General features: G+C 48.5%; 1 protein-coding gene across 1 annotated transcript in view; it reads left to right on the top strand.

The window, feature by feature from the left end:
- The first annotated feature begins 536 nt into the window (after positions 1-536).
- DENND2A (DENN domain containing 2A) overlaps positions 537-22682 on the top strand; it is an 86157-nt gene continuing 64011 nt past the window's right edge. Inside the window, 5 exon segments of the mRNA XM_006145049.3 lie at positions 537-633; positions 5099-6198; positions 8026-8073; positions 15064-15101; positions 20832-20955. Of these exon segments, the coding sequence (XP_006145111.2) occupies positions 560-633; positions 5099-6198; positions 8026-8073; positions 15064-15101; positions 20832-20955 (1384 nt within the window). The 5' untranslated portion in view covers positions 537-559.

The raw sequence follows: 22682 nt of genomic DNA, 5'->3' as shown, positions 1-22682 counted from the left end.
GAATGGGTGGCCCACTGACCAGGTGGCTCCCCCTGCTCAGTTTGGAGGGAGGCTGTCTGTGTGGGGCTCTGCCGTCCAGGCCAGCGTGGGTGTGCACCGCCATCAGGGCCAGAGGAAGGAGAGGGCACCGCGGTGGGGCTCCTTCTGCGTAGTGGCTGCCTGCTGTCTTATCATTAGGGACCAGCTGTTGTCTTCTTTGGTGATTGTTCACTCATCACAGTTGTTCTCCCTGAAAAAGCACCAGGCTGTGTTGTTATTTATGCTTTCTAAGGTTAGAGGGTTTGTTCAAATTTTGGTAGCCTTAGCTAAAATACACATACAAGGAGGTCAGCATGGGGCCTGCATCTGGGTGGAGGTCAGGGTTGTGTTCTCGTCTCCTCCTGAGTTGGGGGTACTGGACATGCGTTTTCGCTGGCTCCCGTTCCTGGGTGGGCTACGTCAGGGACAAGGAGTTGGGCTGTGGCCTGATCTGCTCCTTCCGAGGGAGGCTCACCATCGTGGCTCACTGGGCTTGCTCCTTGTTCCCCCCAGGAGACCTGGAGCTCCTGTCGATGCTGACATGATGACAGTATGCAGGCCGGCCGAGGGCAGCCACAGCCAGACTACAAACCTGAGCTCCAGACTGGCTGACAAGTAAGAGCTTTCCTCCCCAGGGTGTAGAAGTGGCCACACTTCTTTGTCTCCTTCCTTTCTTCACTGCCTTCCTTCCTCACTGGTCTCGCTCACTTCCTTGAGTTACAGATCTGTTCATTTCCAGGTCATTCTAATGAGCCTCCTGTAAATCACCTCCATGCACCACAAGTGCTCCAGGGAAGGTCTCCCTAGTGCTCGGTGTGCTGAGAGGGTTAGGGTTCGGGTTAGGGTCAGCCCACCCACGGGGATGGCAGGCTGTGTCCTCAGTCTGCATTCCAGTCCAGGGTTGGTTTTTCTCACCTCTGGGATGTGCAGGTGTTCCCATCATCTTTGAGCCCAGAATCTTCGCAGCTATATCTGCCCGCACAGTCAGCTTTTCCATTGTGTGTTAGCGGGGTGTTTCCTTCTCCTCAGATGGAGCCTCACCCCGATAACTCTCACATTCGCCAAAGCATTTGGCAGTCACTGAGCTGTTCATAGCTCTGAGCCCAGGCCAGGGCCTGTCCTGGGACAGAAGAGTCCTGGAAACAGGAATTCTGGACACTCTTGGGCACAGCAGCTACATGGAGAAGGCGCCCTGTCCCGGGGACAGTAGGAACAGTCTGACCAGTCTTGCCCCTCTGACTTCAGCTTTGTGAATCCAGCGTGGTCTTCCAGCAAGACATCTGTCTTAGTCTGTTTGGTCTTGCTGTAACAGACTACCACAGACTGGGTAATATAGAGAGAAAATAAATGTATTTCTCACTGTTGTGGAGCTGGGAATGCGGAGGACAGTGGATAGGCAGATGAGAGGGAGGGGTCAAACTCAGTCGTCTCTATCAGGAGCCTACTCTATTAATCCGTTCATGTGGACAGAGCCCTGGAGACCTCATCACCTCTTCAAGGCCCCACCTCTAATACTGCTCTAATGGCAATGACGTTTCCAACACATGCAAATTCTGGGGACACATGCAAATTCTGGGGACACATTCGAGCCACAGCACCATGGTTCGTCTTCTGTTCTCAGGTCAGGTCTCATGAATGGGGAGCCGCTCTAGGTGTCTGAGCCCTTAGATCACAACAATGACAGTCACACTAGTTAACCATTTATTGATACCAAGCTGTGTAACATGCCTTTCTGCTCTGGGCATGTTACATCTCCTCATCTGTTCGGTCACTCACAGAACAGACGTTTACTAACTGGGCCAGTTAGAGTAAGGAAGACTCATTTGGCCTCTGTGCTCATAAGGTTCCTGTCTAAAGAAGGGAAATAAGGTTCTTTTTTTTTTTTTTTTTTGAGAGATTTTCATTGTAGGGCGCGTGCGCTCGCCAGACAGACAGAGAGAGACATAGAGACAGAAAGCGAGAAATCACCCCCCAGGGGGAATGGTCACGCCACAATCCCTTCTCCTCCATTCTCCTCTCGGGATCTTGGGCACGCACGCACACGCGCCCGGCGTGAGTTTTAAGCCACCGGGTCCGGGACACGAACCGCGGTCGACTACGTGGGAGTTCAGTGACATAGCCATTACGCTAACTGCTGGTTCCTGGGAAATAAGGTTCTTAAGATTAAAAAATATATATATATGGAGTCAGGACTCAGACCCAAGTCCCGTTGACTCCAAAGCCCATGCATTTACCCACAGTGCAACAGCGCCTGCCAGTACATGTGACACCAGTGGTGCTATACTAGATCAGTTGTCATAAAGCGCGCCCCAGCCTGGACTGTCACATCCCCTCTCTTCGTTTTGCCACTGGCACTGTGAGAGCAAGGACCATGACTTCTGCGTTTTGAATCTCTCAGAAGATAGCAACCGGCTGACTCTAATTCGACTAAAATCTGAATTCATGTTGATGTTCTCAGCAGTGACAGGATGATTATAATTTTTTCCCTTTTGTAAGCACTCTGTTATGAGTCGTAATGTTTATTTAAGTAAGAATTCTGCTTTGATAGCCATATTGAATATAGGAAAATGTGCTTGCAAAAAATGTGTTTGCATTTTCACAAGTTTCTCATTTATGCTGTGCAACCCAAAACAGCAGCATAATTGATGTGCTGGTTTCCCAATTGTGGAAGAAGTCTCTACATAAATAAATAACTCTAAATAACTGTTAGTCTTTGAATAGAAAGCTACATAGTAACAGTGCTGAAATTGCTCATTATTCATCCCTCACGGGTGTACCCTAATCCATACAGCAAGGTCTGTGTACTCAGAACACACGCGTCATGAGTTCGGTCCACATGCCTTTGCTAATCTTGGTGTGTCCAAAGTCACTGCTCAGTCCTAACCTTTGCTGGTGCAAGGATGTTTTGTATTTCAAATGTCGATGCTCTCACTCTTGGTAGACTAGCTTAGAAATTCTTTTCCTCTTTTTTCTTTTTTTCTTTTTTATTTTTTATTTCTTCCATGAAAAAGTGAGAAAGACAGCCCCCAACCCCTGTAGGATCTTTTTTTTTAAATTTTTATTTTTTGGAGAGGTTTTTGCTATAGGGTGCGTGCGCTCACCAGAGAGAGAGAGAGACAGAAAGCGAGAAATCACCCCCCCAGGGGGGGATGGCCACACCGCAATCTCTTCTCCTCCATTCTCCTCTTGGGATCTTGGGCACGCACGCACACGCACCCGGCACAAGTTTAAGCTTCCTGGTCCAGGACTTGAACCATGGTCAACTATGTGGAAGTCCAGCAACGTAGCCATTACGCCATCTGCTGGTCTCCCCCTCACTGTTGGATCTTCACACTGCAATCCACTCCCAGTCTCAGCCAGCCGGGACCACTGACGTGTGCATGTCTGCTCATGTCCTGTGTGCACACGGATGCCTCAGGATGCGGACCCAGGCCCTTCCCATGAGGGTTCAGTATCAGGGAGTGTTGTGCTGCCCTTGCACCATCACTGCTGGCCCCAAATGTTACTCTTTCACAGTCATGTTTGGCATTTTCATGGCACTCACTAATCACCTAAAATCACCTTTGGAGGCCTAGAGCCCCACGTATATGGTCTAGGCTGGAACTTTCTGCAGCGTCGGAAATACCCTCCTGCTCCGTCCAGTGCAGTAGCCGGTGGTCTCATGGAGCTCAGCGTACTTGGCATGTGGCTGGTGCACTGAGGAACTGAGGCTTCAGTTTAATTGGATTTAAGTGTAAATAGTCGCATGTGGATGGTGGCGTGACGAACAGGGCGTTTCTAGGTCACGTGGGAAACCTGCATCTGCCTGTTTGTCCACACATTCGTTCAGGCAACAGAAACTTGCCGACCACCTGCTCTGCCAGGCGTGGTTCTGGGTGCTTGGGTTGCAGCCGTGTCCAAGCAGGCCAGAACAACAAAGCGGGGCTGCCAGTCCGGAGGAGACTCCGTTCAAATGCACTGAGTCCTCGAAGCCTTCCCACTCCTCCAGGCTCATCAAACCTGCGATTAGCACGTCTTCAGTTTAGTTTGTAAATCGTTATCGCAAAGAACACCCGCTGATGACAAAAGCAAGCAGAGAACTTTCGCACTTCGTAATCTTATTCTTTCTCTCTCTCTTTCTCTTTTAATTTGCTGGAAGGCATGTGTGCTCTCCGGAGGGCGGGGCGTGAGAAAGCACTCCCATGTGGGATGGTCACACCACAATCCCTTTTCCATTTCTCCCTCATTTCAGGGTTTTGGACAGTCACCAGTTTGTTTTTCAAGCTGCTGGGTCCAGGACTCCAACCATGAGGTTGACATGTGGGATCTGGCTGCCCTACCCACCACACCACTGGCTGGCCCAGATTATATGATCTTCTACCTCATAAAATTATTCCCGTTTTCACCCAAGAAAGCTACTAAGGAAGCCGCCGTTGACTGCACACACAGCGTGCTGGCTGCGTTTCGTGGGCTGGCCCTTCGCATGCTCACAGCCGCCCTGTTGGAGAGTTATTCTCCTGATTTTACAGACGAGGAAACCGAGGCTGGGAGGACTTAGTGAAGTGGCCCCAGGTCACGAAGCCGGTCAGTGGTTGATTTAGGGTTTTATTGGCCCCAAAGCCTGATTACACAGCATCGCCATTCTCCTTGGGGGGTAATTTCTCACTTTCCCTCTCGCTCTTTGTCTGTGTCTCTCTCCCTGGCAACTGCATGTGCCCTGAGGCAAAAACCTCTAAAAAATACATAAATACATAAATAAATAAGGGACTGGCAGGTGAGGTGGTGGTTAAAGACCCTGGACTCCCACATGGCCACATCGCTGAGTGGCGTCTTGTGTTCTCTCTCTCTCTCTCTCTCTCTCACTCTGTCCCTCTCTGGTCAAATTAAAATAAATAAATAAAGGTACATAAAATAATTCTTTAAAAATAAATAAATAAAAGCCTGATAGCTCCTTTTATTTTACCACATTGGCTCTTCAAGAATGATTTTTCCAAGTGATAGTTGCAGTGTCTGTGGTCCACAGTCAGCACATCACATCTGTAGCCGAGCACTGGCAGGCCTCTGCGAACAGCCCCTCATCTGGTGTTGTCTTTGTTTTCAGGGCCGAAGGTCCAAGGGCTGCAGAAGGCCCTCGCAGGCAGCCATTTCTGCGGTCCGCTCCTGGCCTAGAGACTGACCAAGAGTCACCCTTTGGAAGAAGCCCCTTGGGAAGCCTCAGAGACCTCATGCTAGAGTCCAGAGTGGACATGTTCAGCCCAGAACTGATCATCAGTGACCCAGCTGCCGGTCTTGGTGCCAAAGCAGCCGGCAGGGCCGGGAGGAAGCAGCTTGGTGGCACTCGGACCCCCTGCCCACCTGCCCGAGCTGGAGCGCGGCACAAGTCCCTCAGCATAAGGGACAAGATCTCAGAATGGGAAGGGAAGAAGGTGTTGCCCAGGCCGGCAGCTGTCAGGGGAGCCGAGGGCCAGGAGGAGTCCCTGCCATCCTGTGTGCCGGAGAGGAGGAGAAGTCGCGACGGGGGGATGCAAACTCGGGTCACCGAGGCTAAGGACGGAACGCAGGTGGAAGCAGAGAGCTCAGAGAGGGAGAGCAAGGTAGGGGAAGCGAACTTCGGGCCGCAGGACCCAGAGCGGAGGCTGGAGCCGCGCCCGACAGCCACAGCCATGGAACCCGAACCTCGCGGGGGCAGAGGTCGAGAGCCCAGGCCCTGTCCACAGCGCCCTCAGGACAGCCTGTCCGTGCTGAGGCAGGTCAAGCGGCTGGAGCAGGCCTTGAAGGATGGCTCGGCAGGGCTGGATCCCCAACTGCCAGGGACGTGTTACTCCCCTCACTGCCTGCCTGACAAGGCAGAGGAGGGGCCCGCCCCCACTGAGACCCACAGAGGCAGGGGAGGCTCGGACGCCAGCTGGAGGCTCCACCACTTGGACCTGGAAGGCAGAGGGCCCAGCCTGGAGGCTGTGGGTGAAAGAAAAGGGTCGTGGGGCAGGCCCTGGGACCAGAGCCCCGAGAGCGCGTGCAGGGGCTCTGAAGGGTGCTCCCCAAAGCCCTTCATCAACCCCCTGCCGAAACCCCGGAGAACGTTCAAACATGCCGGAGAAGGTGACAAGGACGGGAACCCAGGAATGGGCTCCCGGAAAGAGAAAAGAAACCTGCCTCCTCTCCCCTCTCTGCCTCCCCCCAGAAGCCCAGCGCTGACCACAGGTAGGTGCTGCCAGCCGCTCCCGGTGACTGCGTTCTCAGCCCAGTTGCTTGTCCCATGGCACTGATGGGTCTTGTACTCAAGAGTGTTCCTAGCTTAAGGTAGTTTGTTGCTGGATCCAGAAATGCGACAGCTGTGCTTGTTCGGGGTCCTTGCAAAGGAGTATTTGCAGGGACCGGCACATGGTGTGATGTCGTGTCTCTGGACTCACACATAGCTGACGTGTTCGGGTTCCACACCTGGCTGGGACTCCTGCTGGGCGCGTGTGTGTAAACTCCCAAGAGGAGATGGAGGAGAAGGGATTGGGGGTGGCCATCCCTTGCTTTCTGTCTGTCTCTCCCTCTCTCCGATGAGCACACATGCCCTTTAGCAAAAACCTCTCTTAAAAAAAATGAGTATTTGCTGTAGGCCCCTTAGGACAGTTGGTAAACAGCCAGATCTTGAGTGACTGGCGGTGGCTAGCATCCCAGCCTGGTGGCTTGAAGAACATGCCTGGCACATGTATGTGTGTACCCCATATCCTGATGGGATCAAGAAATGGAGGAGGGAACCAGCAGTTAGTGTAATGGCTATGTCGCTGGACTCCCACGTAGTCGACCGTGGTTCGTGTCCCGGACCCGGTGGCTTAAAACTCACGCCGGGCATGTGTGCATGCATGCCCAAGATCCCAAGAGGAGAATGGAGGAGAAGGGATTGCAGCATGACCATCCCCCCTGGGGGGTGATTTCTCGCTTTCTGTCTCTATGTCTCTCTCTGTCTGTCTGGCGAGCGCACGCGCCCTATAGTGAAAATATAGTGAAAACCTCTCCCCCCCAAAAAAAAGAAGAAATGGAGGAGAAGGGAAATCCAGTTGCCACTTCTCCGTTAGTTTTTTTGAGAGATCTTTGCTATAGGGTGCATGTACTTGCCAGAGAAACAGAGACAGAGACAGAAAGTGAGAAATCACCCCCTGTGGGGGTGGCCACACCACAATCCCTTTGCCATTCTTCTCTTGGGATCTAGGTCATGCATACATACATGCTGTGCCTGGTCCCTTGGTCCCGGACTCAAACTGTGATTGACTATTTGGGTGACCAGCGACGTAATCGCTAGGCCATTAGTTGGTCCCCTCCATTCTTTTTCTTTATTGACCTCCCTGTATCAGAGGAACAACTGCTGTTCGACTTGCTCCGTCTCTAAGGACTCTTTACTTGGCTCCTAGGTCACTCCCTTTCCTGGGAATCCTGCTTCACTGGCTCCTCAGTTCCACCCTCCTCTTCCTCCACATGTCAGAATAACACCCTCCTTACCTGCCACCACTCAGCCTTGACTGGGACCAGAGGCTTCTCTCCATCCACACTCAGATGCAGCTCTGTGGCTTTAAGTGTCAGTTGTGATGGGGACCAGCAGGTGGTGTGGTGGTTAAGGTGCTGGACATTCCAACAAGACCAAACGTGGTTCGAGTTCCAGACCTGGTGGCTTGCTTTCTTTCTCTCTCTCTCTCTTTGGTCAAATTAAAATAAATGAATGAATAAAGAAAATTAAATAAATAGATGCCAGCAGATGGCATAATGACTATGTCGCTGGACTCCCATGTAGTCAACCACAGTTCGAGTCCTGGACCCGGTGGCTTAAACTCACACTTGGCGTGTGTGCATGTGTGCCCAAGATCCTGAGAGGAGAGTGGAAGAGAAGGGATTGCAGCATGGCCGTCCCCTCTGGGGGCTGATTTCTTGCTTTCTGTCTCTCCATCTCTGTCTTTCTGGCAAGCGCCCGCGTCCTATAGCAAAAACTTCTCCCGGGACCAGCAGTTAGCTTAATGGCTATGTCACTGGACTCCCATGTAGTAGACCGTGGTTCAAGTCCTGGACCCGCTGGCTTAAACTCACGCCGGGCATGTGTGCGTGCGTGCCCAAGATCCCAAGAGGAGAATGGAGGAGAAGGGCCTACGGCATGACCATCCCCCCCAGGGAGTGACTTCTCGCTTTCTGTCTCTCTGTTTCTCTGTCTTTCTGGCGAGCACACGTGCCCTATAGCAAAAAGCTCTCAAAAACAAAACAAAAACTTCTCCCCAATAAAAGAAAAAATTAAATAATTCTTAAAAAATATATGAAAGTCAGTTATTTGCCTACTATCCCCACATGAAAATCTCCAGCCCCAGCCCTCTTCCAGCCATGGGTTTGTGCAGTCACCTCCTGCATGAATTTCCATTCGGTGTCTGATAGTTGGATCTTAACAAGCCCAAACCTAAATTCTCAATCCAGGTCACCACTAACTGTCAAGGTAACTCATCTTATTAAATGGCTTCACCCTTCATTTAATTGCATGAGCCCAAAGCCTAGACATCACTTCTGAGTCCTCTCTCTCTTTTATTTTCATAATTTAAATTTTGCCAGAGAGACAGAGAAGGAAGGAAGGGAGAAATACCCACCATAGGCATGGTCATGCTGCAATTCCTTCTCCGCCGCAGCTCTCTCCTTTAGGGATTTCAGGCATGCATGCACATGCATGCACTTGGCGTGCTTCTCAAAGTTGCTGGGTCCAGGACTCAAACTGTGCAGCTGGACATGTGGGATCCAACTTCCTGAACTACTAGGCCACAGGCTGGCCCTAGTCCTTTCTTTCTCACATGCCTTCATCCAATTCACCTGCAAGTCCTTCAGTTCTAGTTTTGAAGCTTTATCCTGGGCTAGCCTGTGGTATAGTGATTAAGGCAGCTGGATCCCACATGGCCGAACTCACTGTTCAAGTCCCGCACTCAGTGTGTGTGTGTGTGTGTGTGTGCCCAGAATCCCTAAAGGAGAGACAGATGAAGTAGAAGGAATCGTAGCATGGCCGTGCCCCACCGGGGGGTGCTTTCTCCCTCTGTCTCTCCCTCTCTGTCTCTGTCTCCTTCTAATGAGCACATGTATCCTCTGGCAAAGTTTAAAAAAAAAAAGAAATAGAATATATTTATATATATAAATTATGTCCTTTAAAATATGAAATCATGGTGTTATTATTTTAATTTTCTATGTGTGCTCACCAGAGACAGAGAAAGAGAGTGAGAAAGGAAGCCGCCAGGTTTGGGACTCAAACCCTGTTTGGCATGTGGGAGTCTAGTACTTTAACCATTATACCACCTGCTGGCACCATCAAGGACTTTCAATGTTACCACCTTCCTTTTTTTTTTTTAAAGGTTTTTGCTGGAACCAGCAGTTGGCGCAATGGTATGTCACTGGAATCCCATGTAGTCGATCACAGTTCTAGTCCTGGACCCAGTGGCTTAAACTCATGCCGGTCAACTACATGGGAGTCCAGTGATGTAGCTATTACGCCATCTGCTGGTCCCCCAAGATTTTTTTTTTGAATAAAAAATTTAAGATTTTTATCCCAGTATTCCATAAGTGAGACTGGTCTTCACTTGGCTTCTTCGATCACACCATCTTTATCAGGAGTGTTCTGTGAGGTCTATAGAAAAATTTAGAGGCTTCCTGTTCTACATTCTGAGAAGACTTTAATCTATCTCCAATTTTTAAAAATAATTATTTAATTTTAATTTCTTCTTATTATTATTTTTAAATTTGACCAGAGAGAGAGAGGGAGAGTGAGAAAGCAAGCCGCCATCTCCAGGACTCAAACTGCGGTCAGCCACGTGGGAGTTTAGCACCTTAACCACCACACCTCCTGCCTGCCCTAAATCTGTCTCCAATTCTAAATCTTTTCCCAAACCAGTGCCGAAGCCCAGGTTCCTAAGAGTCCAGATTCTGTAAGAGTCTTGTGATATTTCTGCTCCTATCCAGAACCCCCAAGCAGCCCTTCTGAGCCCCCTTTCCCTGGGCTCCTCTAAAGAGGCCCCACTCTCCCAGGTATGGGTTACTTCTGGGACATGGGAGTCTTTCACTGTATCACTTGGGCAGTGAAAAGCCTGGTGAACGGTTATTCCCATTATCTCCTCTCTCTCAGCTACCATCTGCACTTTCCAGTCTTCCAGCGTTTTCTCTATAACCAGCTAATGTTACTTAGTTTCAGTCCAAAGATGAAATTTTTCTTGGCCAGTTTGAATATGGTTGCATCAGCTGTGTTTTAGGAATTTTGGCTTTGGATTTTTCATTTTGTTTAAAATAGTAAAATGGAGGTGATTAGGGCAAGATGTTCACTTTCTACTCTTACAAAATGAAATGTGCTGTTTTTGTTTTTTTTTGTGTGGTCCTCTCTTAAAAAAAAAAAAAAAAACTCAACCATGAATTTGGCAGACTTACCACCCTCTCTGAGGCAGGAGAGCCAAGCCGAGGCTGAAGAAAGAAATGATTGAGGCTTTCGAGGTTATGAGGGTTTAGAGTTACACGGCCAGATTGTTCACTTTGGAGAGTGTACTCAGCTTATTTTCATAGGCCAGCTAGTTTGCCTCTTCAAGGGCACACCATTGGACTGAGATTCTCAGCTGAAGCAAATTTTCTTTTCTTTTCTCTATTTTTCCTTCTTTTTTCTTTCTCCTCTTTCCTCCCCTTCTTCCTTTCTCCCTCTCTCCCCTTTTTTCTCTCCCTCTTCCTTCATTTCTCTAAAGCCCCAGGAAATTAAATGCAAGGGCTCATGCCTTCCATCCTATAATGGAAAATGAGAAACCCTCAGCTGTCAGGAAATTCCAGAGATAAGGTTCCTACAGCAACATTAACTTGGTTATGGATGTTTTATGGCATACATTTAATAATTTTGGCAGAAATGCTCGAAGGCCAGCTTTTAACAAGAAAAGTTATTATGCTTTAAGTGTGAGCAGCATCCTGAATTCATATGTATCTATATACTCAAAATGTTTTAACCTGAATGCAGAGTTTTACATTTTAGTTTAACGTGATCATGTGAAAGAGTTTGCAGAGCTTTATGAAACCAAATAACTACGTTGACCAAAATTTCAACCTTTCAACTGATTGTTTTGGCATCGTACAGACCCAGCCTTTCCTTGGGGCTTTAGTGTAAGACTTTCAGAACTTGCTGAGGACATGAAACCTCGGTCATACGGCTGCCAACTCGTAGCGGGCTGTTACTCATTCCACAATTTCCATCTTCTCTGGGACTGATGGAGATCCCCACTGCTCTCTGGCTGGGCAGCATCCCTCAGCTGTCATCGGGTTAATGGTTAAAGCTGACTTTCCAGCCACACTGTGGTCTGTCTCTGTCATTATGAGCCCATCGCAGTCAACATAACATCTGTGAGGCAGCTCTGAATTACCATGTCTAAAATCTGAATGTTTAAAATCTTCAAAGGAGCAAATTGCTTGATTAATTTGAGGTTTAGAACGAAAGTCGCTTTGAAAGCTCCTGAGAAACTTGATTTAGTAAAGTCATTTATTTCAATAGTTGCACTGGAAAACAGATGGTGGTTGCTATTCCGAGTTTGCTCTTCCACGTGGCAAGAGTGGCCCTCGTGTCTTATTTCTCACTGAAAGGTGGACATTGTTTAGACACGATAGTGGACGGAAGTTAGTCCTAGTGACATTTCTATTCTGGTCCAGGGTAAAGAGAAGCAGAAACCCAAAGTGGGTAGTCTCAGTACTTACTCAGGAGGAGATAGCGACAACAGAGTGCAAGCCAAGAACTGATACACGCCTTTGCCTGCTCGGCCCTCTACTCCGACTCCCAGTGGTCTGAATGCTCTTCCTGAGGATGCGGTGCATCACGGGAAGAGTTTCATGGCCACTGAAGACCGACAGGCAAAAGGAGATGCCAGGCCCAACACAGTGCACACAGGTGGTAGGGCACTGCTCTGCAGTGTGAGCCACGTGGAAGGGTGCAGTTCCATCTGAGGTTGACCTGTGTGCGTGTGCACCCGATGATCCAGGCCAGTTGAGAGAGCCTGTTTCTCTCTCCCAGAAAAGGAGAAAGCCAGCCAGGTGGCACGATGGCTGGGGAGACTGGATCCTGCATAGCCAACTGCATGGTTTAAGTCCTGGGTCAAAGTGTCTTGGAAAACACCAGGTGCATGTGTGTGCATACCCAAAATCCCAAGAGGAGAATAGAGAAGGGATTATTGCTTGCTCATCGCCCCCAGGGGGTGCTTTCTCATTTTTTTTTCTCTCTCTCTCCCTCTCTGTCTGTCTCTCAACAGGCAAGTGCATGCACCCTATAGCAAATTATTTTTTAAAAAGAATTGCGATTTATTTTATTTATTATGTCAACGAAAATAACCAACTCTGCAGAAATAATAATTAATGCAGTTTATTTCTAAGCACAAGTGTGTATGACCTAGGCCTGGAGAAGAGACAAACATAGCTTTTCTCAGGGTGATCAGGTATAGGAGTTCCTTTTATTTGATTCTGAGAGTGACAGACAAGGTTTGGAAAGTGAAAAGTTTTTTTCATTGGTCTGAGCCAAAAAGGTGGGACACCTGGAAGTGGGGCTGGTAGGCCACAGGTGTGTTTTACAGTTCTCAGGTTGGCGATTGGAAAGGGAGGTCTGTGTTTCGGGAAGGCATCAGCAAAGAGTGTGTAACAGAATGAGGGAGCTTGTGTACCTCACAGGATACTGTCCCAAGGACAGGATGTAGGAAGGGTCCTGTTATCAATGAGTCAAAATGGTCTCTTCATGTTTGTGGGTGTGACTCACCCATGGCAAGGATACTATGCCAGGAACAGGATGCAGGAAGAGTTACGTTATCAAATGGACCAAAATGACCTGTTAATATTTTCAGGTGTGGGACCAGCAGGTGGCTTAACGGTTATGTTGCTGGACTCGGACCACTGTCAGCCATGTGAGAGTCCAGTGCCTTGACCACCATGCCACCTGTTGTTTTCCAGTTTCTAAGAGATCATCCTGGTAGCAGTATAGTGACTAGAAGGGGTGCAAGTGGAGAGGGGGGGTGGAGGGGTGGGAGGAACAATGAGGGAGTCTCGTGGTAACCCTGTGGTGTAACTGCACTGGGGTTTGAGAGAAGTGGAGACTTCAAGAGATGCTTTTGAACAGAACTCTCAGTCATTCGTTAGGTGTGGCTGTGAGAGAGGGAGGGTTCCAGTATGACTTCAGGTGTAAGCCATAAATACTTGATGGCCCTCCTGAGGGGAAGAGCTGGTCTTTGTCAGGAAGAGACAAGAGGACTTTCAGCTTTGGACCTGGTAATTTTGAGATTCTTCTGCATCATCCAAATGGGATGAGCTCCTCAGTTGGCATTTCATTTATAAGTTACAGAAAAATCATGAGAGGGACCAGCAGGTGGCAAGGTGGTTAAGGTGCTAGACACTCCCACATGGCCAACCCAGGTTCAAGTCCTGGACCTGGTGGTTTGCTTTCTCTCTTTCTCACTCTCTTTCTCTGTATCTCTCTCTGGTCAAATTAAAATAAATGAATGAATAAATAAAATTAATAAATAAATCTTTTTTAAAAAAGAAAGAAAAATTACGGAGAACACTCAGAATATTACTCTAGTTCACGTTAGCATTAGTCGTTCAATTTGGAAATTGCATAGGTTATAACCCCAGTCGTTAAAGTTCATTGGCACAGTCCGATCATTCCAACATCTCCAAGACTAAGAAGCACCAAATTGTAAATACTCGTTTGAGGGCCTAGGGCACAAACCCAAGCTAAGTGGTTACACTTCCTCCTGAAGCTGTGGGCTCCTGAAGGCAAGGACGTCTTGCCTCTGTGTCTCTGTCTTCGAGCACAGGGTGACCCGCAGGAGGTGCTTACTAAACATGTGGGCAGGATGTGGAATGAATGTTGAAAATGCCTCAGCTAGAGAGAAGCCAGGTTGGATATGGTTAGCATTCATTCATTAGCATTTTGAAATTTTCACTATGTTAACATGTAAATAAAGGTACTAAAACTTTTTTTAAGAATTATTTAATTTTATTTAGCATTATTGTTATTTTTAATTTGGTATAGGGCATGTGCGCTCATCAGAGAGAGAAGGAAAGAGAGAAAGTAAGCTTCCAGGTTCAGGACTCGAACTGTGGTAGGCTGTGTGGGACTCCAGTGCCTTAACCACCATGTCACCTGCTGGCCCCATATACTAAAACTTTAATTTCAAGTTAAACAGTATGTTTAGAGAGAAGAATTAGCTAAGCAGTTGGATGATTATCGTCATCATAGATCTCTTCTGGGAACCTAATCGTCTAACTGAACCTCAGAAAGAGGCTTTATATAGATTGTAGAAGTAAGGCTTCGGACAAACCGACCACTTCCAGCCGTTGTTCACACAGGTGTTACCAGCACACGACAAATGACAAGTCAGATGTTGCGGCTAGAATTCTGTTTCCTACTAGTTCTAGAAACTGGGCTCAGAGATTTCTGGCTTGGCTACTCATTGCTCTGATGTGAACCACGCTTCATGTTGATTTAAATGTTTGCCTAAGCATTTTGCAATATGAATAACATCTTCTAATCAATTTTTAAAAGGAAGTTTGCATTTTAAAGAATTATTTATTTAATTTTATTTGTTATCCTTGTTTTTAAAATTTCCTATAGGAGGTGACCAGCAGATGGTGTGGCATTTATGTTGCTGAACTCCCATGTAGCCCACTGCAGTTCAAGGCTTAAATTCATGCTAGGCGTGTGTGTGTGCATGCCCAAAATCCCTACCGGAGAATGAAGGAGAAGGGATTGTGGCATGGCCATACCCTGCCGTGGGGTGATTTCTCACTTTCTGTCTCTCTGGTGAACCCACACGCCCCATAGCAAAAAATATCTCTTAAAATTTTTTTGCTATACGGCACATGCACTCAACAAAGGGGTGGGGGGAGTGAGAAAGCAAGACACCAGGTCCAGGTCCAGGATTCAAACCACAGTTGGCCATGTGGGAGTCCAGTACCTCAACCATTATGCCACCTGCTAGTCCAAGAAGTCTGTATTTTTTTAATAATTACTTATTTTATTTTATTTATTCATTCATTTCTTTTAATTTGACCAGACACACACAGACACATAGAGAGAGAGAGAGAGAGGAGAGAGAAGGAAAGTGAGAAAGCAAGCCACCAGGTTCAGGACTTGAACTGTGATCAGCCATGTGGGAGTGTCCAGCGCCTTCACCATGCCACTTGCTGGTCCCTGGAAGTTTGTATTTTTTTAAATGTGGCTTTTCTAATGCTTTTTGGACTGATGGTAACTTTACATGTCAGAAATCAAATACAAAGAATGATTGAATTCTTATATTAGCATCTTGTTCTTAGAAATATGAAAGGATCGGGAACCAGCAGTTAGCGTAATGGCTATGTCGCTGGACTCCCACATAGTCGACCGCGGTTCGTGTCCCGGACCCGGTGGCTTAAAACTCACGCCAGGCGCGTGTGCGTGCGTGCCCAAGATCCCGAGAGGAGAATGGAGGAGAAGGGATTGCGGCGTGGCCATCCCCCCTGGGGGGTGATTTCTCGCTTTCTGTCTCTATGTCTCTCTCTGTCTGTCTGGCGAGCACATGCGCCCTGTAGCGAAAACCTCTCCAAAAAAAAAAAAAAAGAAAGAAAAGAAATATGAAAGGATCATGAAAACATTCAAACTGTGTCTTTCAATCCAGGATGCCTGACAGCAGCTGTTTATATAACGGCTGATAGCATCCCTCAGGCAGAAGCGATGCAGTGGTGCAGCAGTGACCTGACACGCAGTGATGCTCACAGCCTGCGTCGGAAGGTCCCAAGCTAATGTCGCAAGGCCTCCCTGTACACAGTGCGCACAGACAGACAGACACATGTCCACAATCCTGGCTGGCTGAGGCTGGGGTGGGTTGCAGTGTGAAGACCCTGTGGTATCTCTCTCTCTTTCTCTCTCTCTCTCATAGAAGAAATAAACACAAACAGGGCTGACTCTCTGGTCTGGTGCTTACAGCAGCTCGATCCTACATGGCTGACCCTGTAGTTCAAGTCTTGTACCCAGAGGCTTGAGAAACACACAGGGCGAGTGTGTGTGCCCAAAATCCTGAAAGGAGGGAGAAGTGGAGAAGAATTACAGCATCGCCCACGCCCCATTGGGAGGTGCTTTCTCCCTTTCCTCCTCTCTCTATCTCTCTGGCAAGGGTACGTTCCTCTGGCACAATTAAAAACAAAACAAAACAAAAAAAAGATAATCCAGATTTTGTTTTGCTATAGGGAGCATGAGCTCGCCAGAGAGAGAAAGAGGGAAAGTAAGAAATTTTTCCTTGCACGGAATTACCAGGTCGCAATCCCTTCCCCTCCATTCTCCTCTCAGGACTTTGGGCGGGCTTGCACATATGCACAGTGTGTTTTTCAAGCTGCCAGGTCCGGGACTCGAACAACACAGCTGGCCACGTGGGATCCAGCTGCCTTAACCCCTCTGCCACCTGCTGACCCAATCTAGATTCTTGATTGTGATGTGTATGCTCTGAAGAAGTGAGCCACCCACGGGGACTTGGAGACACATAGAGAAAGTGAGAAATCACCCCCAGAGGGAATGGCCATGCTGCAGTCCATTCTCCTCCGTTCCCCTCGGGATCGTGGGCATGTCCGCACACGGTGAATTTGAAACCGCTGGGTCCCGGACTCAAACCGTTTCAACCGTGTGGGAGTCTAGCACCTTCACCACCACTCTACCTGCTGGCTCAAAAGCTCAATCCATTTTTACCCAGGGCCTGAGAGCACAGCGTTCCTCCTCCCTCACTATCGCGGGAATGCTTTGCTTACCACCTCGTGTTGGTTCAGCACACCGGACTCCACGCAGATGTCCTGGGTTCAGACTCTGGCTCCACCCTCCCTCCCAGCGCGCCTCGCACAGTGTAAACTCCGCGCCCGCTTTCTCATTTGTGAAATGTGTGTGACAGAATTCCTCACAGGGCAGCCGTGAGGACTGACCGTGCCAGTACAAGGAAACAGTCAGGGGTATGCATAAGTACTGTTGAACGACGACTCCATGGTCTCCTCAAATAGTTGGCATCTTCTGCCACGTGGGCGTGTGCGCAGAGGACAGAGCTAACAGCCTGGTGAGCTCACCAGGGCAGACCCGGAGCTCTGGCCTGCTGCCAGCTGTTTCTTCGTGCTGCTCTGGCCGCAGCCCACACCTTGATCCCCAGTCGGCTGCCTTGGGTTAATGACTCCCTGGACCGGAACATGTTGGAGTCGGGGGTCACAGCCCAGCCATCCAGTCCCAGAGAGAACAGCTGCAGACCTGCTTCCCACCATACCCCATCTGCAGGAGCCCAGACCTTGGTCCATTCTCTCCCAGTTGGACACCTCAAGGGGAGGAAAAAGGGGCTTGGGTGGTAGCCCTTCCTTTTGGGACAGACTTCTGTTGGTACATCTGGCACACTGGGTGTGGGTGACAGCTTTCACCTCTTGGCCTGACTTCGGGCTGTGCAGACTCAGCCTGGAGGTTTGGCTTGGCCTTTCTCTGTGCCTCTGCCCTAAATGCTGAGCTCAAGATGAACCCTTGAAGGAGTGAGGGTGGGGCTGAGATAAATGGTGGGGAGTTCAGATTTGGAGATAATAAAGTTTAGAATCGGGACCAGCAGATGGCGTGGTGGTTAAGGCACTGGACACTCCCAAGAGATGACCATACCTGGTGGCTTGCTTTCTCACTTTCCCTCTTTCTCTCTCTTTCTCTTGTGTCTCCGGTCAAATTAATAAGTGAATGGATAAATAAAATGAAATAAACATGTATTTCTAAAAATAAATAAAGTTTAGAATCTAAAGACGGAAAATGAGTGCTAAGTCTTGGGAAATGCCCATGCCCCAAGAGAGGAAGAGGAAGAGCCCTTCCAGTTAAGGCAGAGAAAGAAAGAGCCAGTCTGGGAGGAGAGGTTGAGTTAGGGCCATGCCATACCAGACTTCTCAAACCATGTTTGTATGTGCTTCTAGTCTTTGTCGAACAATACTTTGTAAAATAAAGAATTACCAGATAAGTGAAATGAAAAAAGAACAATATACAAGTCTCCAAGGTTTTTTTTTTTTGGGGGGGGGGGTGTTTTTAGTCATTGTTTGCCTGAAGTTTTACTTATTTATCTCTTCATAAAGAGAGAGGAAGTGGACCACCCAGGTGGCATGGTGGTCAAAGGAGATGGATCCCATATGGCCTACCATGTGGTTCTAGTCCCAGACCCAGTGGTTTGAAAATCTGCTGGGCGCATGTGCTTGCATGCCTAAAATCTCGAGAGGAGAATGGAAGAGAAGGGACTGTGGCATGTCCATCCCCATGGAGAATGTACATATTCTAGAGAAAGCTTGGGGGAAAAAGAGAGAGAGAGAAGATACCTTTGACAGGGTGTTTATTCACTTCACCATTTTCCTCCAGACCTGCCCCAGGCGGGATCCCAGGTGCACCCCTTACCCAGCATGTGGAGGCAGACCTGGGACGTGAACCTGGAGCCTTCCTGCATTGATCTCATGCAGCAGAGCCCTACTGCCTGTGCTGCTGCAGCTGGGCCTTATTATTGTTAGTGTTATTGGTGGATTCTACACTGATAGAATTGTTCTGTCCAATTGCTTTCCACGTCCCTAAGTCCTGGGGTTGACCAGTAGTGCAGTACGATGTGCCACTTTGCAAGGCTGACCCACGTAGGCAGGTGCTTGTTTGCATCTGGACACCTCCCTGTTGGGGGTGTCTCTCTCACTCGTGGAAGAAAGAAATAAATATACTTTTTAAAGGTTGCTAAATGCTTACTCTCAATTTCTGTACTTAGGTCCTCAAGGACTGGTGACACACAGTTCACACTCCAGCCCCGTCCACAGCTGCACTTTGAGCAGTGCCACCTCAGACTCTAGAAGGGTGGGTGTCACGGGGAACACGGTAGCCGGCAGTGTCAAGTAAAGAGAGGACCAAGAAAGTGTTGGGATTTTACAGGAAGCTCACTTGTGACCTATGTTGCCCTTTCAGAAAAGGAGTTCATACAGTAGCCAGGTCAAGAGGGGAGAGGAAAGATGGTGCACCAGTGTTTAGTTCCCTGTGGTACACTGAGTCCAAACTCACAGGAGTTCCAGGTTTGCACCCAAGGCCCCCCTAAAGATGCCGGACTGATGGGTGCCTATGGTCCAGGGCTGGCTGAAGCTAGGAGTCTATCTCAGCATTGGCACCCCATTGAGGGTGCTGTTTCTCTCCCACTCTCTTTATCTCTCTGTCTCTATCACTCATAGTAGAAATAAACTTTTTTTAAAAAGTTTGTTCAGAGAGCCCTGCTAAGATGCTAGATTCCCACATGGCCAAAAGCACGCTGGGTGCATGTGTCTGTGCCCAAAAGTCCCGAGAAGAGAACGGAAGAGAGGATTGCAGTGTGGCCACCCTCCCGGGTGGTGATTTCTTACTTTTCCTCTCTCTCTCTGTCTCTTTCTGGCAAGTACACATGTCCTATAATAAAAACTAAAAAGAAGGGCCAGTAGGTGGCATGGTGGTTAGGGTGCTGGACTCCCACACGGCCAACCATGGTTTGAATCTCGTACGTGGCGGCGGCTTCTCTTGCTCTCTCTCTCTCTCTCTTCCTCCTCTTGTCAAATTAAAAATAAATAATAAATAAATAAATATTTAAAAAAAACAAGTTTATAGGCGGTACATAAGCCTATGACAAAACTATAAATAAAATATAAATAAATAAAAGTGTACATGGATTTCAATTTTTTTGCAGGGAAATAAACTTCAATGCCATTTTCCTTTGAACTCTTTTTTACTTAAAGAATTACTTATTTAATTTTGTTTATCATTATTGTTTTTATTTTGCTATAGGGTACATGTGCTCATTAGAGAGAGAGGGAAAGTGAGAAAACAAGCTGCCAGGTCCAGGACTTGAACCACGATTCAAGTGGCCATGCGAGAGTCTGGTGCCCCAAGCACCATGCCACCTGCAGCCCCTTTCTTGAACTCTTGAAATACTCTCATATTTCATTTTCTTTCTTTTTAATTTTCTACATATGTGATTATTTATAAGAATGAGATATAAATACACGTTTTAAAATTTTCTAAATCCTTACTCTCAATTTCTGTACTTACACCCTCAAGGGTGTATACATACACACACACACACACACACACACACACACACACACACGTATACTTCATAAAAAAAAAAAGCAAAAATTAGAAAACCAACGGCTCACTTGCGCCGTGCAAAGTCACTAGTTCTGAGGAGCCATAAAGGTGTCTTCTTCTGAGGCCTGCTCCCTTGCCTCTCCTGGGAAGGCCTGCTCCCTTGCCTCTCCTGGGAAGGCCTGCTCCCTTGCCTCTCCTGGGAAGGCCTGCTCCCTTGCCTCTCCTGGGAAGGCCTGCTCCCTTGCCTCTCCTGGGAAGGCCTGCTCCCTTGCCTCTCCTGGGAAGGCCTGCTCCCTTGCCTCTCCTGGGAAGGCCTGCTCCCTTGCCTCTCCTGGGAAGGCCTGCTCCCTTGCCTCTCCTGGGAAGGCCTGCTCCCTTCCCTCTCCTGGGTTGGGAGGGCTGGAGGCTGAATTATCAGTGGAAAAATCTTTATTTCTCTTATTCCCCTGAAATCACTAGTTCTCAGGAGCCATGAAGGGGTCTTCTTCTGAAGCTCTGTTCCCTTGCCTCTCCTCTCATTTTTATTTAGCATTATACCTTAAACATTCTTGAAAGTAAAAGCCACACCTCTTTCTGAATTTTCACCACTTTGACACACACAAAAAAGAGTTGATTTCAGTAGTAGAAGTTTTTCCAAGGAAAAAATTGTTTTGCATATGTGTATTCTCTGAGCCAGATAACTGGATTCCCGTTCTTGGTTTTCTCCTCCCATCTCGCACAACCCAGGAAGTCCTATGAGTTTGAAGACTTGCTGCAGTCTTCCTCTGAGAATAGCCGGGTGGACTGGTATGCACAGACCAAGCTGGGGCTCACACGCACTTTATCAGAGGAGAACATCTATGAAGACATTCTAGGTAAGAGACCAGAAGCCCAACATGAAATGGGCCCGGCTGCTGGGACACACACAGGCACAAGGCGGGTGTATGAAGGGAGTGAGAGCAGGCTGGATTGTGGAGGGATGAGCCTCAGTGGGTGATGTGAAGGAACACGGGACTGGAGGGATCAAGAGGGACTGGCAACAGGGCCAACGAGGCAGTGTGGATGAACGACAAAGTGAAGCCTGCAGTGTTGAGACCCCAGATAGACTTGTTCTGTTGCTGGTTCTCTGTATGACTTTGAGCCAGCACCTTAAATCTCTGAACTTCACTCTCATCTGTGCAATGAGGATGATGATAGCCACCTCGCAGGGTTGTTTAAGGACTGGAGAAAATGTAAAATAGCTAGTTTATGGGGCTGGCAGGTGGCATGGTGGTTAGGGATGCCGGGCTCCCACATGGCTGACCACAGCACAAGTCCCAGATGCACCCCTTACCCAGCATGTGGAGGCAGACCTGGGACGTGAACCTGGAGCCTTCCTGCATTGATCTCATGCAGCAGAGCCCTACTGCCTGTGCTGCTGCAGCTGGGCCTTATTATTGTTAGTGTTATTGGTGGATTCTACACTGATAGAATTGTTCTGTCCAATTGCTTTCCACGTCCCTAAGTCCTGGTGGCTTGCTCTCTCACTTTCCCTCTCTCTCTCTTGCTCTGTTTCTCTCTGGTCAAATTGAAATAAGTAAATCAATAAATAAAGTTAAATAAAATAATTTTAATTCTCTTTCTTTCAATTAGACGAGAGAGAGAGACACGTGTGTCACATGTGCAGAGCAGGTAGAGCAGATGTGCACAGGCATGCAGGTGTGTTACCAGCTGTCGCAGAAGGGACACTGTCGGAGGAGGAAGTGTAAGGCCGGAGGAAGGGGTGAGCTGACCAAGCTATGGAGCTGGACCATGGCCTAGTCATTGTTGTTTTAAGAAGTGTTTGCCTTAGAGTGTGTGCACTTGCCAGAGAGAGAGAGAGAGTGAGAGGGGAAGTGAGAAATCGTCCCCCAAGGGGGATGGCCATGCCACGATCCTTTGTCTTCCATTTTCCTCCCGGGATCTTGGGCACACATGCACATGTGCCCAGTGTGAGTTTCAAGCCAACCTGCAGTTGGCCATGCAGGAGTCAGGGATGTAACCACTATGGCATCTGCTGGCCCCAACACCATGGCCGGTTTGAGTCGCAGTGTACAGGCTGGGTTCCTGCCAAAGCAGCATGCTTCCCAGGCCTAAGTGGGTCAGAGATCTGGACTTGACTTAGCAGCAGCTGCCTGAGAGGAGGTGTTCAGTTACAAGGGACAGAAACCCAGCTGAGAGAACAAAGAGGGGTTGTTGGCCTGCGTGACCACACTGGCTTTTTCTTCCTCGTAGGTTAGCCCCATGACCCCACAATGGCAGCCATCAACTCCCAGGAACCCAGACTTTCCTATGGGGGGAGGAGCGCCTGTGTCCTCCAAGCCCCAACAAAACTCCTGAGGTCCACTGCGACCAGAGCAGCGTAGGGCCCTCGTCCACCTTTGAAGCTCAGGAGGGCCGTGGAGTGACGCCCACTGCAGCCATGGGACATGAGCAAGGCAGGGAGATGGAGGGTTACCCCAGTGAAAAATGGGGTCCGTTTACCAAGGGGGAAGGTGAACAGAGAGCACAACGCTAGACATCTCCACAGGACTAACGTAGGCAGGCCAAGTGCTGGCCTCGGTGATCCGATCAGGAGACCGTC

The sequence above is a fragment of the Tupaia chinensis genome, unplaced genomic scaffold, assembly GCF_000334495.1.
Source record: "Tupaia chinensis unplaced genomic scaffold, TupChi_1.0 Scaffold000140_1, whole genome shotgun sequence".
NCBI classification, from domain to species: domain Eukaryota; kingdom Metazoa; phylum Chordata; class Mammalia; order Scandentia; family Tupaiidae; genus Tupaia; species Tupaia belangeri.
Note: the sequence above shows the minus strand (reverse complement) of the source record. Positions and strands in the feature narration are given on the sequence as shown.